General features: G+C 45.2%; 1 protein-coding gene across 11 annotated transcripts in view; it reads left to right on the top strand.

Moving 5' to 3' along the window:
* SHLD1 (shieldin complex subunit 1) overlaps positions 1 to 6,211 on the top strand; it is a 74,009-nt gene extending 67,798 nt beyond the window's left edge. For all 11 annotated transcript variants that reach the window (XM_039528587.1, XM_039528585.1, XM_039528584.1 and 8 more), the window contains one exon: positions 4,725 to 6,211. In XM_039528587.1, the coding sequence (XP_039384521.1) occupies positions 4,725 to 5,236 (512 nt within the window). In that variant the 3' untranslated portion in view covers positions 5,237 to 6,211. The remainder of the gene's footprint in view (positions 1 to 4,724) is intronic.
* Positions 6,212 to 16,095: the final 9,884 nt, after the last annotated feature.

The following is a 16,095-nucleotide window of genomic DNA, read 5'->3' on the forward strand; positions in this document are numbered from 1 at the left end:
GCCTACCCCTGTTCCAGGCCATTGAAAGCCCTGCATCAGTAGGACTGGCACATTTCTGTTACATAGGGAAGGAGACAGAACGTGGAAGACCCTTGCAAGGGAACTACATGCCAGGCATGCTGTGTTCTCTGGGAGTTCCATTAAGGAGAGTAATGGGAGAGGTTGAGCTGCAGAACAGGCATAGTAGCATCAGCAGCTACATAGATCCACCAGCCAAAACTCTGCACCGACAGAGCGTGGACACCACAGCAATAGTCTCTACAGCCTCCTGATATTTTAGCAGCAACCGCAAGAGGCACAGGCAACCCTAACGGAGAAGGCTCTCTCTCCAGCAATTCAGCTGTCTCCTGCTGCTGTTCCCTGGTGATGAATATCTAATTTTACACCCCAACTATATTTACTCAGTAGAGCCATTAGCCCAGCTATAAACTCTCAAATGGTGGCACAAGCTTATTTGGGGAAGTGAAAATAATAAAGCTGAAGTGCTGTTGTATCTCTGAAAGGAGTCCCAAGTCCAAAGCAATTATTCACATGCAGAGACTCAGTTGTAAGATATGAAGACTTAAAATTATCAGTTGGGTTTATAAACATACAGAATATCCCGTTATCAGCCCCCACATCTTGTGCAAATAAGTTACAAAGGCCCATCTCCAGTTACTGTGGAGGCGGATCAAGTAATATACTTTCTTACTGATGATTATCTGTCACGAGGGTGAAAGCACAGTGAGTAATGGAATGGGTTTTCACATGCAGTCTGCAGTATAAATAGAAGTGTGAAGATCCTTAAAGACAGCTTGGGCAAGATTCTCAGGCAGTGCAAGTCTGTGCAGCTCAGCTGAAGACATTACCCCAGCAGAGAACCAAGCCTCCGATATCTGCTGAAACCTGACTGACCTGTCCATTGGTTTTGGTGGGCTTTGGGTCAGACCCCTTGAAGCAGTGGTGGACAACCTGCGTCCCGTCAGGGTAATCCACTGGCAGGCCGCCAGACAGTTTGTTTACTTTTACACAGTTGCCCGCAGTTCCCAGTGGCCAGCACGTCCCTGCAGCCTGCGCCGCTTCCCGCAGCTCCCATTGGCCGGGAACACCGAACCGCGGCCACTGGGAGCTGCGGGTGGCCGTGCAGATGTAAACAAACTGTCTGGTGACCTGCCAGTAAACAAACTGACTGGCCGCGTGTGGCCCACGGGCTGCAGGTTGCTCACCACTGCCTTGAAGCCTTGTAACATCCATATGGTCATTGAGCTTCTCTGTGGAAGACCTGAGAAACTCTAGGTGGTTGAAACCCTGCCCCCAAGAGCAGCCCCGGGAGGCTTAGGCACCACAGAGCCACTGTGGTACTGCCGTGTTGTCAGGGACTCGGTAGCCCTGCACTCTCGTCTCTCTGGAGCCTCACTGAGAGGGTGACTTATCGGGGAAGGCAGAGGGTGGGTTTATGCTGGCTCAGTTCCACGGGCCTCATACCCTCCCTCCCTCCCCCCCGGGAGGGGGGGTGGCACAGGAGCCCCAACCATTGATACAGCTCATGAGCCTTTGCAGAGTGTTCACATGTGCCTTTCACCCGAGAGGCTCCTTCCCTCACCTCCTAAGCAAGGCACCTGTCGGAGGCCAGTTTACTAGAGCTTCCCCGGAGGGAAGGGGGCAACATTTGCCCAGCTGGATTTAAACCCACAGAGGGGGTTGTGTGGCATAATAGTACTTGAAAGTCATCGTGGGAGCTCAGGCAGACACTTGTCCAGTGTGGATTCTAAAAAGCAATAGCACTCAGGATGGTTTGGTGCATTAAGGGATGGGAATTATTTGTGCTGTAATTTGAGGTGGGACTCGCTAGAGAAAGTTAAGAGGATAACGTGGAAGGTATTGATACAGCGAGCGATGATGTAGCGTCATTTGGAAAAATCTCGTTAGCTTCGCTGAGGTTTGGGTCTGGCCCTTGGAGTTCTGTCTCCAAGCGTGATCACCTCCCTGCAGTGAAACGGTCCAGAGAAGGGGGAAGATGCTAAAGGTTATTTTGATGGGACTTATTTTCTGTTGTGCAAAAAGAAGCTATAGGCTGGAGCAGAGACTTGAATGAGGTAATCACAATTAAGTAGAGGTCACTTCCATACTCAACTGGTAATGTCACATATGCATGGTAGGTACAGTCATGCTAGTGACCATCAGCTCAGTGCTAGCATCATGGTTGACGATTCTGTACATTCATTGTCAGCAGCAACTCCAGTGCTGAGCTGGAGTCTCATAAGGTCAGCTCCAAAGCCTATTGCAACCAATGGAAAGATTCCCACTTAAGCCACTTAAGTGGTTCCCACTGACTGTAGGGAGATTTGGATCAGGCCAACAGTGACTACTATTGTGAGGATAGAGGCCTCCTACTGAAAGTATAGTCACTCCCTGTAACACTATATGAGTATTTTCTGCCTCAGTCAAAAAAATCCCTTAAATATTTGCTAGTCACTTCTCCACTGGGTTGTAAGTAAGAAGAAAAGGCAGCAAATATGATCATGCTTGTTTAGAAATAGGAGAAAGGAATAACAGCAGAAGTCTTTTCTGATCATGCAAAGCTAATGGGACTTTGCTCTTACCAACAGGATCACGCAGGGTTTCTATATTTGCAGGTAGTGGCAACTGCTGCTTTTTCACAAAGTGTAACTGCAAGCTACATGTAATAGATAGCGAGGGGATGGCAGCATGGGGAGTTGCAGGCTGCCACAGGAGTCTGAGTTCAGTGACATCTGACTGAGTTACTGGAGATGCCTGATTCAATGCAGACCTAACGCACACACCGAGGCTGATGGATTATTAAGGGAAAATGGACCTGCTGTCTTTGATTAGCTTTGATTTGCTACTCTGATGGCATATATTGATGTAAAAAGGAAGCCACATAAGCTTCTCTTTGTACTGTATTAGAAATGTCTTTGTGCAGGACAAGGCTAAGTTATTTCATCTCAGAAATGAGAGTGAAGTCAATTTGAAAGGAAAGATCAAAAGGTGGAAAGTAAGGGGAGGAAGCACTCTTGAAACAATATACAGTATAGCTACTCTGCCACCTTAATTTTAAGGCATCTCTGAACACAAACTGGGGTACAATGCTTTGTGTCCCCATATTAAGAAAGCTCTTTATGGTTAGAGCTGACGTTCCCTTTGAACAAGATTGCTCATTTAAATGAAGGGCTGTGCACCACTTCACATATCAATGAATTATAAAAGGCCCAGCTATTTGCTGACTTTCTGCTCATGTGATCTGAAGCCACTGGCACCGCCTCTGAGTGAAGAACAGAAAGGAGCCCTTAGGCTAATGTCTACACAGGGATAAAAGACCCGTGACCGGCCTGCACTAGTGGGGCTTGGCCTTGCAGGGCTAAAAAATTGCTGTGTCGACATTCAGGCTCACGGGGTCCTAGTAGCCCAAACATCTACACAGCAATTCTTTGGTCCCAGCACCCAAGCCCTGTGAGCCCAAGTCAGCTGACCTAGGCCAGCCCTTAGAAATTCCTTCCTTTCAGTGCCTGAGGTGTTCTGCCATTTAGCTTAAAGGAAGGGATGGAGGGGAGAATGCAGTTAGAGGTGTCAGTAGAGGAGCCTGTTGTCTCCATCTATCTGTGAAGGCTATTTAGGCTGTGAGATGTATTTGCCCTGTTGTAAACTCTCCTGTTTTCACATATAAACTGCAGAGTGCCTGTAACACTGTCAACACTGCATTAGTAATAAATAAGTGCCTGGTTGCAGATCACTCCTATTGATTTCAGTGGGAGGAGGAGTGGATCTGTGTAACTGAATGACATCAGGAATGTTGATCAGTAAGGAAGTGGGACAAGAGCTAGACTAGACTGAATCAAGAGCTTAAGCAAATTAAAAGTCACACATGAAGGCGGTGTGGGAGAATTTAGTTTGAGTGAGCAGGAAAAATGGGGCTCGGGATGGAGGAGCATGGTAACCCTACACACCGCCTAATCCCGTAGTAAGACACTCTGATAAGGTGCTGGTAGAAGGCTGGGGAAGAGGACTCTTTACACAAAGCGGGAATGGTAAGATGAGGAACACGGTTTTAAAGCTGATAACAGAAAGGGGTAGTAAAAACAAAGTGAGCTGTGGAGAAGATTAGGCCATGAAGATGCCTAGGCATAGGCGCCGACTCCATGGGTGCTCCGGGGCTGGAGCACCTGGCGGGGGAGGGGAGGGGAAACAGTGGGCCCCACCAGTGAGCTCCTCCCATCCCCCGACCAGTGCTGCCCACCCGAGGAGGATTAGCTGTTCAGCGGCAGGCAGGAGGCACTGGGGGGAGGCAGTCCTGGCTATGGCCATTGGCAGCAGAAAGTCCACAAGTTACCTGCAACCCTCACCTTTGTAGGAGTCTTAGGGGGCAAGATCCAGCCAGCACAGACCATAAAGTGGACTGGGCCAGCTGGAGATGGGGGGAGGCCAGGACACCTGTGAGTTCTAATTCAGCACATCTCCTGAGGAACCTGTTCAGTCAGCCTGTTGTGGAGGCCTGGTCAGTGTTTAACACTTTCCTGCCCCCAGGGATGTATGCACCTATTCCATTTTAGGATCTATAGGGCCATGCCTTAGGGAGTCCTTGCTCTGAGATCGCTAGCTGACAACAGTGAATCAGAGAGGCTTTGAATCAGAGACCACAAGGACAATTCTATTAATCAGCTGCAGCCTGTGGCTAGTTTCTCTGTTTCCTGAAGGTCTAACATATTTCAATGTTTCTCTGCTTGCAGGTGCTAGTAGCCCAGATCCTGAAGAAGCTCAGCATGCAGCTAGCATGAGCGTTTGGCATGGACACTGTGAGGAAGCAAATCCTAGACATCGTCCACCTGCAGAGCCATTTCAACCTGCTGAACCTAGTGGGATTCCATTCTCTTGGACATATGAGCAAGAGGGCACAGAAGACATCAGCATTAGAAAGTCTCTAGACAGCTTCTATGAAACATGTTGTCAGCAGCAGCCCGGCAGAGGGGATCCCACATACAATGCAGCTTCAGAATGGCTCTCTCTCAAAATTCAGGACCTGGCAAACAAGGAAGGAGGAAAATATTCCTTATGCAGTCTCTACATGGCCCAGATGGTTTTGAACAGAGAGGGATGTAAGGTCTTTCCAAACCACTCCAGCAAAGCTTGTTTCTCAGCACCAGCTACTGGAGAAGTTGCACTGGAAGAAGGAAAGCGAACACCGGGACTGTCAGATGATGTCCTCCAATTTCTTTTAAAACAGAATGTGATGAAATCATAGGGCCTGATGTTTGGAGCTAAGGGAGGGGTGAGCAAGCTGTTTGTTTGGTTTTGCTGTGTCTTTTAGTAGAGGGCACCGTGTGGCATTTAGCGCCTCTCTGAGTAGGGACGGCTCTGCCTCAGGAAAGGTCAATCCTTCCTTGAGCCTCCCACTTAAACTGCAAAACCACCCACTACATCTTCTCTCCTGCTCCCGGACTCCAGCGTGAATTTCACATACGTATTGAACTTGCTTCCCAGCATCTGAGCAGTGACTCTGGTGCTTAGTGGACTTGTTCTCCAGTTCCAACTGTTGCTGTTATCCTGAAGCTCACCCTGTGACCATGAGCTAGAAAACATGCCCTTCTCTGAACCTGCCCTAAGGTCTCTCCATACTCTGACCCTAGGGGGTGCTTATACAGAGCTAGATCCTGCTACCTTCATATTCAGTGAATCTTACTACTCAAGTAGCTCCCATTTATTTCCATAGGGCTATTCACGGAATGTGATGCTGTTCAATGAGAGTTTGTCAGTGTGGCCCATAATGACAAGGCTCTCTACCACCACCGCCACCATCTGGATACCAAGCCCTTATCTCTGCATCATCTAAGATTGCCAGCAACCAGGGCTGCCTAACTTACCTGCACCCCCAGCACAGCTGAACAGTGTCCCCACACTGAGACCTATCCCTTTTATACTTTTGCCAATACCTGTAAGTCCCATTTACTGCAACAAACAGGATATGGAGTGCACAAGCCTAGGCAGATATCTTTACAGGAGGTGTAGGCTTGGAATGATTAGATGTGTATTGGCAGATGTCAGTTTCACCATGCACACACAACCCTTGATGAAAAAATATTTCCATCAATAATTGACATTTATAGATAAGCAGCATTTTTCTTTGCCTGAGAACTTAGTTTGCTCTGAGGATATTTTGACATGTGATGCTGACAATTTGTGTTTTAGTGATTATAAAGGTTACATTTTTTAATCTCAATGTCTGTCAGTTATTGTCTGATCCCCCCAGTCCATAATTTCCTGCAACTGTACAAATTTAAATTGATAAACACTGAAAAAACGCTTAAAAACAGATATTGCTCAAAGTCATTAAAAATAAGAGAGTTTTATCAAACCTGTCATAGATCTGAGCAAAAACATTTGGAAACATCATACTGTACCTAGTCTGATATTATGCAGAAACAAAAGAATATTTGTATAAAACCATTATGCAACCTCCTTCCCTGAACAGACTGACAACCGTGTCCTCCGTGTGTCCACGAGAGAAAAAAACTGGTTGTGATCTCATACCAGTTTAACGCCATTGGCATCGATGGATTTACTCCTGAGAATCTGTCTGTGTTTTAGAGATGCTAATTGAAAATTAATTGGCTTCATACCAGTTATCATTTCCCCAAGAGCATTTCAAGAAGTTGTCTGGAAATGCACCGGCTTAAACTATGTGTTAAAAATGTGATAGAGACCTGGATACACCACTTGGAAATAGTGAGAGCTAGAAATGCTGCCTCTGGATGGCTTGTAGCATTAGCAACCTCATGCTGATGCTCACAGCTCTAGGGAGTTACCACCAGACAGGAAATCCCTCTCCCACCGCCATCTGTATGGACTATAGAGAGACACCAGGAAATGGGTCTCCAGGGATGTGTTCTTCATAGTGAAGGCTCCTGTGCAAAGCATATGCTTGCTGCTTTGCTGTTAAACTGCTGTGGGAAGCGTACGGCCAAGCTCCAGGGTTTCAGCCATTTTAAACAAAACAAAAGCTGGTACAATTCACCATAGCTCCATCGGACCTGCACTGACTTCTCCAGAGCTTGATCTGTCCATTAACATCAAAGAGGCTGTGCCCTTTTACACCATTTTAGGATTTGAGTGAGTTAATATTCATATCTTGCATACAGCCCCATTCATTGATGTTATTCTTTGTCACTCCTATAGAGAATGCCTAGAGATTACTTTCCTGGTATGTTGACAGATAGGAGGGAATTGTACTTCAGAATATTTTTTCTGTATACTTCTGTTTAGGTGTGTTTTTTGTTACTGTATTAACAGCTGATAAGCAGTTGACAGCTGGTTACAGCAATTCATCTATTTCGGTGTGGGCTGTCATTCTGTGTCCTGAGCCCTTCACTACTCTGGTTTCACTCGGGCAACATGCCTGTTGGCTCCACTGAGAGCTGTGACTAAGTTACAGACTTCAGGATTTGGCCCATTATTATTTTTTCATTGTTGATTGTTCTTCTAGTGATACTGGAAGGTGATTAAAATCAGTCACTGGGGGCCCCTGTTTCATATAACGTGTTGAGCCTTCCACATGCAGTTTTTATAACACACTGGGCCCGATCCTGTCGTCAGTGAGAGTTCTAGGAGACCAGTTGTCTTTTCCCTGGCACTGGTGAAAACCAGGAGTAATTCCCTAGGCAATCTATGCAGGTACGTTGCAGTGAGTGAGAAGAATAAGGCCCAAGGTGCACAAGGAATGCAGGATCAGATCCTCCATCTAAACCTTAGTTGGAAACATGCTGAGATAGCAAATAGCTTTAATTTGATCTCTGTTGTCTTGGATGCAGCTGTCAGTCTGACTGAAGCACCTCTGATACTAGCTGTGCCCTATGAACTGTTGTTTAGCCAGGATCAAACAGTGCTTCCTTCCCTATCTCAGTCATTTAGGTTTGGTTTATTCAGTCACTGTAGTCTTAAGTTTTTGAACATTATGTTTTTTAAATATTTAAAGGAGCACTCAGGTGAAAAACTCTCTCCTTACCTAGGTTACTAACACCACAGGTTTGACTTAGAGTAGGTCTAGACTGCAATCAGAAGCATGACTGCAGCATGTGTAGACATAGCTAGATCAAGGCTTGCTTAGGTATCTTGACTAACAATAGCAATGAAACCACAGCAACACAGCACAGACTGTACAAGCCCACCCAGGATCCTGGGATCAACTAGCCTAAGCTTTGCTGCTATTGTTACTTGAGATACAGAGCTCAAAGTTTGCTCTGGTATGTCTACACATGCTGCAGTCACACCCCTGATGCAGGGTAGATATAGCCTTAGGCCTGGTCTACACTAGGAAATTAGATCAATGTAACTATGTTGCTGAGGAGTGTGAAAAATCTACACCCTGAGCAATACAGGCTAGGTCTACACTGGGGGGAGGGGGGTCAACCTAAGATACGCAACTTTAGCGACGCAAATAACGTAGCTGAAGTCATCGTATCTTAGGTCGATTTATCTGGCCGTGAAGATGGCAGCCAGTCGACCGCTGCCACTCCCCCATTGACTCCGCTTCTGCCTCTTGCCACGGTGGAGTTCCGGAGTTGATGGCAGAGCAATCGGGGATCGATTTTATCTACACTAGACGCGATAAAATCGATCCCCGATAGATTGATCACTACCTGCTGATCCGGCGGGTAGTGTAGACATACCCACAATTAAACCAACCTAACCACACTTGTAGACAGCACTAGTTGATGGGAGAATTCTGTCAACCTAGCTACCACATCTCTGGAAGGTTAAGTACCTATGCCCATGGGAGATCCCCTCCTGTCAGTGTAAGTAGTGTCTTCACTGAAGTGGTGTAGCTGCACCACTGCAGTGTTTTAAGTGTAGACAAGCCCTCGGTTTTCACTGTTTATGCTGTGTGCTTGATCTATACAAATTCATTCAGCGATTCAACTAGTCAGTTTCACTTCTGTTTCTCAGCAGTTTTTGATGTCTGGTTCTGAAGCACTGGCGCAATGCTGGAATATTTGGATTGCAAACCTGGCAGGAGAAATTTTTTGGCGAGTGGAATGAAAACAGTTTTTGCTGTTTTTTCCTCTTTTTACTTCATGAAAAGATCTCTAGTGTTAGCATTTGTAAATTCTAAAAACAGCACCACCACCACCACACACACACGCCCCCTAACAACTTTGGATCAGATTTTCAGAAGTCTTTAGACACCCCCATTCAAAGGTGCTGAAGCAGGTTAGGCACTTATGTCCCATTGAAATCAATGCGCGGTAGACGCCTCAGTTATTTAGGTGCTTTTGAAAAGCCCACTGTTGAAAATCTGGCCCTTTCAACCTTAAATATGTGCCTGTCCCCACTTTAAGGTGCAGTGTTCAGTATCTGCAGAGACACTTGCTATTAAGAGGCGTTTACATCAGTTCTCTCTAGTTTAGTCATTTTTATTAAATGAAACAAGATCTCCACAGTGAACAAACACTACATCATTCATTCTCCGCTCACTGCTAATTAATTTTTTACAAACCTATTCTGGAACCTACTGTATATGCTTCCACCTCTGCTAAAAAGCCAGATCGTTTGCATTACTCATTTCCTGATAAACATCTATCTGCTGTTTCTTATTCAAGAAATTGGGAAACAAGTATATCCCTCCCCCTTGTTAACGGGTTCAAGCAAAAAACTGACTGTTTTCCACACTTTAAGGAAATGGAATCAGTGCTTAGGCTAAGCAGTTCATAGCCCCAGCATCTCTGGGCTTGCTGCATCAGTTATGAATGTAAAAAAATTGCTTGAGTCCCAGAACCTCTCTAATTACAAATTAAGCACTATCTGGCATTTTATGCTGCTAGAGCAATACTGCAATAATAAATATCACTTGCAAGCAATAGCACATCTGGTCTAATTTAGGTCAGTGTCTGAATTTTACAAACTAATTTGCAACTATAGGATGAGTTACACGGAATGAACTAAGCAGTTTTCATATTTATCAAATTAAAATGTTCTGGTTTTGTTGTTTTTTAAATAAAAACAATGAAAAAAATAGCGGGGCCTTGTATGTAGGACTGAATTCTGACACCTTGACTCCAATAGCAGTCCCATTGATATGGGACTCTCAGTAAAGTAACATGGTGTGGTGAGTTTGTCAGGTCTGAGCCAAGAGTTGCAAAGAACAGGGGACCCTTTGCCAAGGAGCCTGTGCATCACAGGAAGCTTTGAGCAACAGCAAATCATCCTGCCCTGCCCTTGCCTGCCCCCTCAGAGTTGAGCATCAGCGTGTTGGATCTGGCCTTCATCCCACTTGCCCCAGCTCACACTACATGTCAGTCCCAATTTGGCCACATGGGTTTTATGGCTTCGAGCCCTGTGCTTAGCTCACTAGCCAGCACTCGCTCTCATAGTCAATGTTCCCTCAGCCCTACAGCAGTGCAGGGTCAGGTACACAAAACATGCCTACTTGGATGTTCAGAGGCTTCTTTTTGTCAGTCTCTACCACTGGCTTGTGGTGGGGCTAAAAAATGCAATGGAAATAGCTTCTCGCTCCCCTCCCCAGTTTATTGCCAATCACTCTCAAGCAACTGTTTTTGTGACAGTGCCAACTGGATCCCTAGGGAAGCCTACTCTTGAAAAATGCACCAGATCTTCTGCTGCAACCCTAGGAGGTGCATGTCAGTCTGTAAACCCAAACACCACCACGTAAGATCTTCCCTTCCCAGTCCACCTCCGACTCCCCACAGGTGGAATGGTTCCTCTGCTGTGCTTTGCTCCCTTTACCCAGAAGGCATGGCTTAGCACCCTTCACACATGCCCACTGGTTTGCTATCCATTACATGTGGATTTCTCCAGTGTCACTAGTCAAATTGGGAGACTCAGTTTGGGGCTGAGTGCCTCACTACTGTTCCTTGACTAACCGTGGGCAGCAAGACATGGGGCACAGTCACTAATGAAAGAAAAAGGATTCAGGGGCCAAAGTCCCATAAAAATGTAAGGCCAGATTCTCAGCTGGCATAAATGGGCATAGCTCAAATGGAGCTCTACCCATCTACACTGGCTGAGTATCTGGTCTTTGGTGCACTTTGTATAAACCCATTTCTGAAATTGTCAGTGCCTTGCTGGAATGATCTGGTCTCTATTACAGATCTATGCTGGCCAGATTCCAGACTAGGTAATTGCTTTCTGCCCACTTTAAATTGCCTCTGCAGTTTCACATGGGTACAGTATTCCTCCCTTCTTATATTAAACTAATCAGTGGCATGGCTCTGCTCTGCAGCAGCCCCCGGGGAAGTCAGTAGGAGTTTTGCTATTGACTTCAATGGGAGCAGCTGCTGCTGCCTGTCACCCCAGAGATGCCTGGTTTCCATGGCAGATGCAGCAGTTCTTTAGTTGGCAAATAGGTTTGTAAAGTACACTGGAGATCCTGCAGGAGAAAGTTGCCATCTTAATGCAGATCGTTACCATCATCACATGGCTGTTTATCTGTTCTAGTCACAGTGTAGCACCGTTGCCTGTCCTAATCTAACAGAGGAGTTACTAAAACATGAGTCAGGCTAATGGGCCAGATTCGCAGCTGCTGTAAATTGGCATAGCTCTATTGAAGTCATTTGGGCTATGCTGATTTACACCAGCTAAGGATCTGGCTTAAGGTTTTTAACCTCAGGGCAGGGGCATCACAGGAATAAACATTTCACTGCTTTTGGAGGCGTTCTGTGCCCTTGCCGATTATTGGGGGTGCCATGCCCCTCGCCCCCCATTGTGCACACCCCTGCCCCAGGGTAGTGTGATTCAGGAGCACTTCTATGGGACTAAATAGCTTTCAATCTCTTATATGACACAATGGTAGTCTCTCTCCGCACACAGACAGATGTACTCACGCTAGTGTTGATGCAGTTGTGTCAGGAGGGTATTCAGTATGTAGCAAGAATCAGATACAAAGCCTGTCCTCTGGTGCTTGCTCTAATTCAGGCAGTTAAATGTTAATGGCCTAAAAAACCATTTAATTTTCATTTTGAAGGAAATAAATTCGCATCTAGGAGAATCAGAGATCAAAACCAGGACCCTGGGTCTGTATCTTTTCAAATCTGGCCCTGGGTTCAGATTCAAGTCAGTCTGTGTTTCTGGTTGGTCCTAGAACCAAAAGGCCCAAGAACTCGTTTCCCCATTCTGATTTGTACATGGCCAACTCTTCCAGGAGCAGCTGTGACACTGCAGTCCAAAAATGGCAGGAATCTGTCAAGAACAGTCACTCTTGGAAGAGTTCTGTCATTATTGGCCTACAACTTCTGAGACGAGTCTACAAGTTTTCTAAACCATGGAACCATGGAGTCTACAAGATTTCCAACTGACTGGCAATCAAACCTTAGACTAACCCTGATCCAGACTCAGACCCCACCACCTCCTCCTCTGCCCAGAATTCATTGGCCCCATCTAGTCAATGTCACTGTTTGGTGACATGGAATTATCACTTGAATCCTGACAGACACTGATGTTCTGTTTTCTCATTTCTTGCATATTATCCGTAAGCTATTCAAGGGGCTGAGTGTATAAATTACTTCTGATGTTGATGTGCTCCTTTAAAGTCAAAGTTGCATTGCACTAGCTTGCCATAACTCTTGTACAGGCATTTAACTTAGTAAATGTTGTGCTCTGTACAGCAAATTGCTGGTAAATACTGTAAGCCAATTTCTACATGCACAATTCATAAAATGACAGAGAGATCATAAGAAATTATATTATGTGACATAGTACTTATCACTTTAAAAACCATTAACATAATCAAGCTTACGTCACCCCTCTCCTCCACATGGTAGGTAAGAATTATTACCCCAGTATGCGGATAGTGGAAATCGAGGCAGAGAACTACTGGCAGAGGCATAACTGGAACTGAGAAGTTCTTCAGCCCCAGCCACATGTACAAACCATTAGATCATACTGCCCACACATGATTATATTAGTGACAAAGGAATTCCCACACTGGCTCAGAACCATGGTCCCTCTACTCCAGTATCCCGTCACTGGCAATGACCAGTACCAGCTGCTTCAGAGGAAGGTGTAAGACACCATACAATAGGCAGTTGTGCAATAACCTATAATCCACTGGAAAAGTTGCCCCCTGATTGGACAGTTTGAGATTAGCATATGCCCTGAAGCATGAGGATTTACATACCATCCAAACCCTAGGTTATTTTTAATCCTTGCTGTTACAACTCAGGATGTTCTCGTTATCCACTGAGCTGTTTGATCACTTTCTGAATCCCGCTAAGGTCTTCCAAAGGTGAATGAGGATTATCACCCCCTGCAGTAGAGTTTACCCCACCTTAAAACTGAAGAAGTTCCAGTGTCCATGAGAACCTCGTAGATGACTTGATTCACCTTCCTTTGTGACGTTTCCTGGTAGAAGCTGTCTAGACTGAATGCTCAGTATTTCTAATACTTGCACCTTTACAGACAACTACCCTCATAGAGCAAATGCATTAATTCCACCTGGAAACTGATGTCTGGAAATATTTTTGGCTCTGCCTCTGTCAGATGAGACCTTAGGAGACAGAGGCTGGCCTTCCCAGTCTATATACATCTCAGATGCTTTTAAACATACCCAGCTATCACTGATCTGCAAATGTCTAGACAGATGAAAGAGTAAAGAGATTCCATCTGCCTTCAAGCCTTTTGGAAATGAGATGCAACTAAGCAAAATGAAACAGAGACAGGGCAGAAACCAAAAGACCATGGACGTAGAGGCTCAGAAGATGATAGCCTGAAGTTATTAAACTTTACATCTAAGCAAAAACACACTGGAGACAGCTGAGATTTCAAGCACCTGACTCAGATTGGCAATCTCGGCTGGAGCTGCACAAAGGAATATATAAGCATGTCCTGTGGGAATGTACAGCTATCGCAGTCTATTGAAAAAAGGTTTGTCAGCATAATAGTCAAATATGCCACCAGGGTTCACATTCTGCCTGAGCAGCGTTTGCTTCCCAATACATAGCAGTCCACACAAGTAAACAGCAGGTGACATTAGCAACAATAGTGGATAAATGTATCATGCCATCTCATAGGAAAGACCAACACACACACACCCCTACCTTATCCTTAGATACTGAACCATTGTAACAGGTGGCCAGCATTGCCTCCTGGAATAGATCTAGCTATATCCTGCAGGAGAAAGATATTAGACATACCTCTGATCCACACTGGGATAACCTGCCCTCTGAGCAAAACTAACCCATTTTGCTTATGCCTTGAAGCGCCGCCCAACATGACATGATCATAAGCAATCTGGGGAAATGTGGCCTAGATGAAATTACAACAAGGCTCATGCACAACCAGTTGCAAAACTGTACTCAAAGAGAAGATATCAATGGTTCACTGTCAACCTGGGAAGGACATATTAAGTGGGGTCCCACAGGTGTCTGACCTGGGCCCAGTACTATTCAATATTTTTGTCAATGACTTGGATAATGGTCATTTGCAACCCTACATCCAGACGTAGGAAGGGAAGGTCTGATGATACCCTCAGAGTCTCTCCTTACTTTGGGGTAGACCTGGTTATCAGTTTTAATGAAGTATAATGAAAGCCCAACAGGGTTTTTTCAAAGCATGAGTGAGAGTGAGAGTGAGTAGGCGTTGCTTGTTTTTCGCTTAACGCCAAGTGTGGTTTTGCAGGAAGACCTTTTGGAGCATGTGTGTATTTTGGGCTCTCTGATTATGACTGAATGGAGGGAGGACTGACTCTTTTACAAGGGCATCCTTTCACCCAAGTTGCGTAGTAGGCATTGGGGTTAAGAGGTGTTATCAAACACACACCAAAACTGGATCCCACCCCTATTGAAAGACCTAGCAGGCTCAGAAGTGTCATAATCCGGGTCAGCTGTGTTCTCATTGGCTCTGGCACTGACATTTAAGAAAATACTGATTTGCATGGAGGGTAATTAAGAAGAGAAGTTTTGTCGAAGAGTAAATTATCTACAGTGGAAATAAATAGTTCTTGGATTCCTAGGGGAAAGCAACAGACAGCAAAACATTTGTTTAGCTGGATGGTAACCCAGCATCTGGCAGACTACTTGTAATAGCTCCCATAGCTGGGCTGTCTATATGATAGGAGACATTTACGTGGTTCATATGAAATGCTAAAAGTATTCTTAGCCTTTCTGTTCCCCACTCTCCCTCAAAAAATAGAGCCACCACTTTCAAACCAAAATGGATGAGAAGGAAAAATTCATTCTTCACAAGTAAAATCAAAAGATGGTGTGCTTTGCTAGGAAAGGACTCAGACTGCAGGGAAAATTTAGGAGGCCTGAATGTTTCCATCTGTTGTGTGTGTTGTATGACTGGGTTCAGGTTAGTTAATGTATCATAGCTATTGGAGAAAAAGGCCTTACACGGTCTATTGCCTCCACTGCAATTTAAAGACATGAACAAACCAAAACCCCAAAGCTAAACAACCCTAAATTTTGATGTGGTGGAGAGTTCAGAATCCAGATATGAATTTTGCTTGATCCCTACCTCTTATGGACCAAAACAAGACTACAGCTCCCAAACATTCCGGACCTATTCCATGCTTGAAATCTGGATCCAGACAGTGAAGGTCCTGACATATCCCTGATGCATTACTGAGTTTTCTGTGTTACTTGTATCTGTTACCTACACAGACTGATTTATCCTATTATTGAACTAGTTCATAAATTTCAATTAGGCCCAGTGCCCAGCTGACCACCCCCCCTCCAGGGCTAGAGGCCACAGACATCCAATCACAAGCTCATTTCATTTTGAACCAACTTCTGCTAGTGGCCATTGTTAAGACTGAAATAATGGACTAAAAGGGTGATGAGCCAGAGATGGGTATCTGCTCCTCTCTCTGACACACATGGAACAGGTTTACTGGATGTCCCAAGCATTCATAGCTCATCATCTTTCAAAGCCCACTGAAATCAATAGGAGTTTTTCCAAGGACTTCAGTGGCCTTTAGATCAGGTCCTCGGTCTCTATGGTAGATTTTTTTGCATTGGGGCCTCCTTGTTGTCCTGACCTATTTATGCTAAATGAGCATCACTTGGCTGGAAGGATATTTGTACTCTCCCACACCTTTTCAAATGTATAGCCTTGTATTTGGAATTCACTGAACTTTAACTCCTCTCAGCC

Source organism: Mauremys reevesii, linkage group 3, assembly GCF_016161935.1.
Source record: "Mauremys reevesii isolate NIE-2019 linkage group 3, ASM1616193v1, whole genome shotgun sequence".
Classification (NCBI taxonomy): domain Eukaryota; kingdom Metazoa; phylum Chordata; order Testudines; family Geoemydidae; genus Mauremys; species Mauremys reevesii.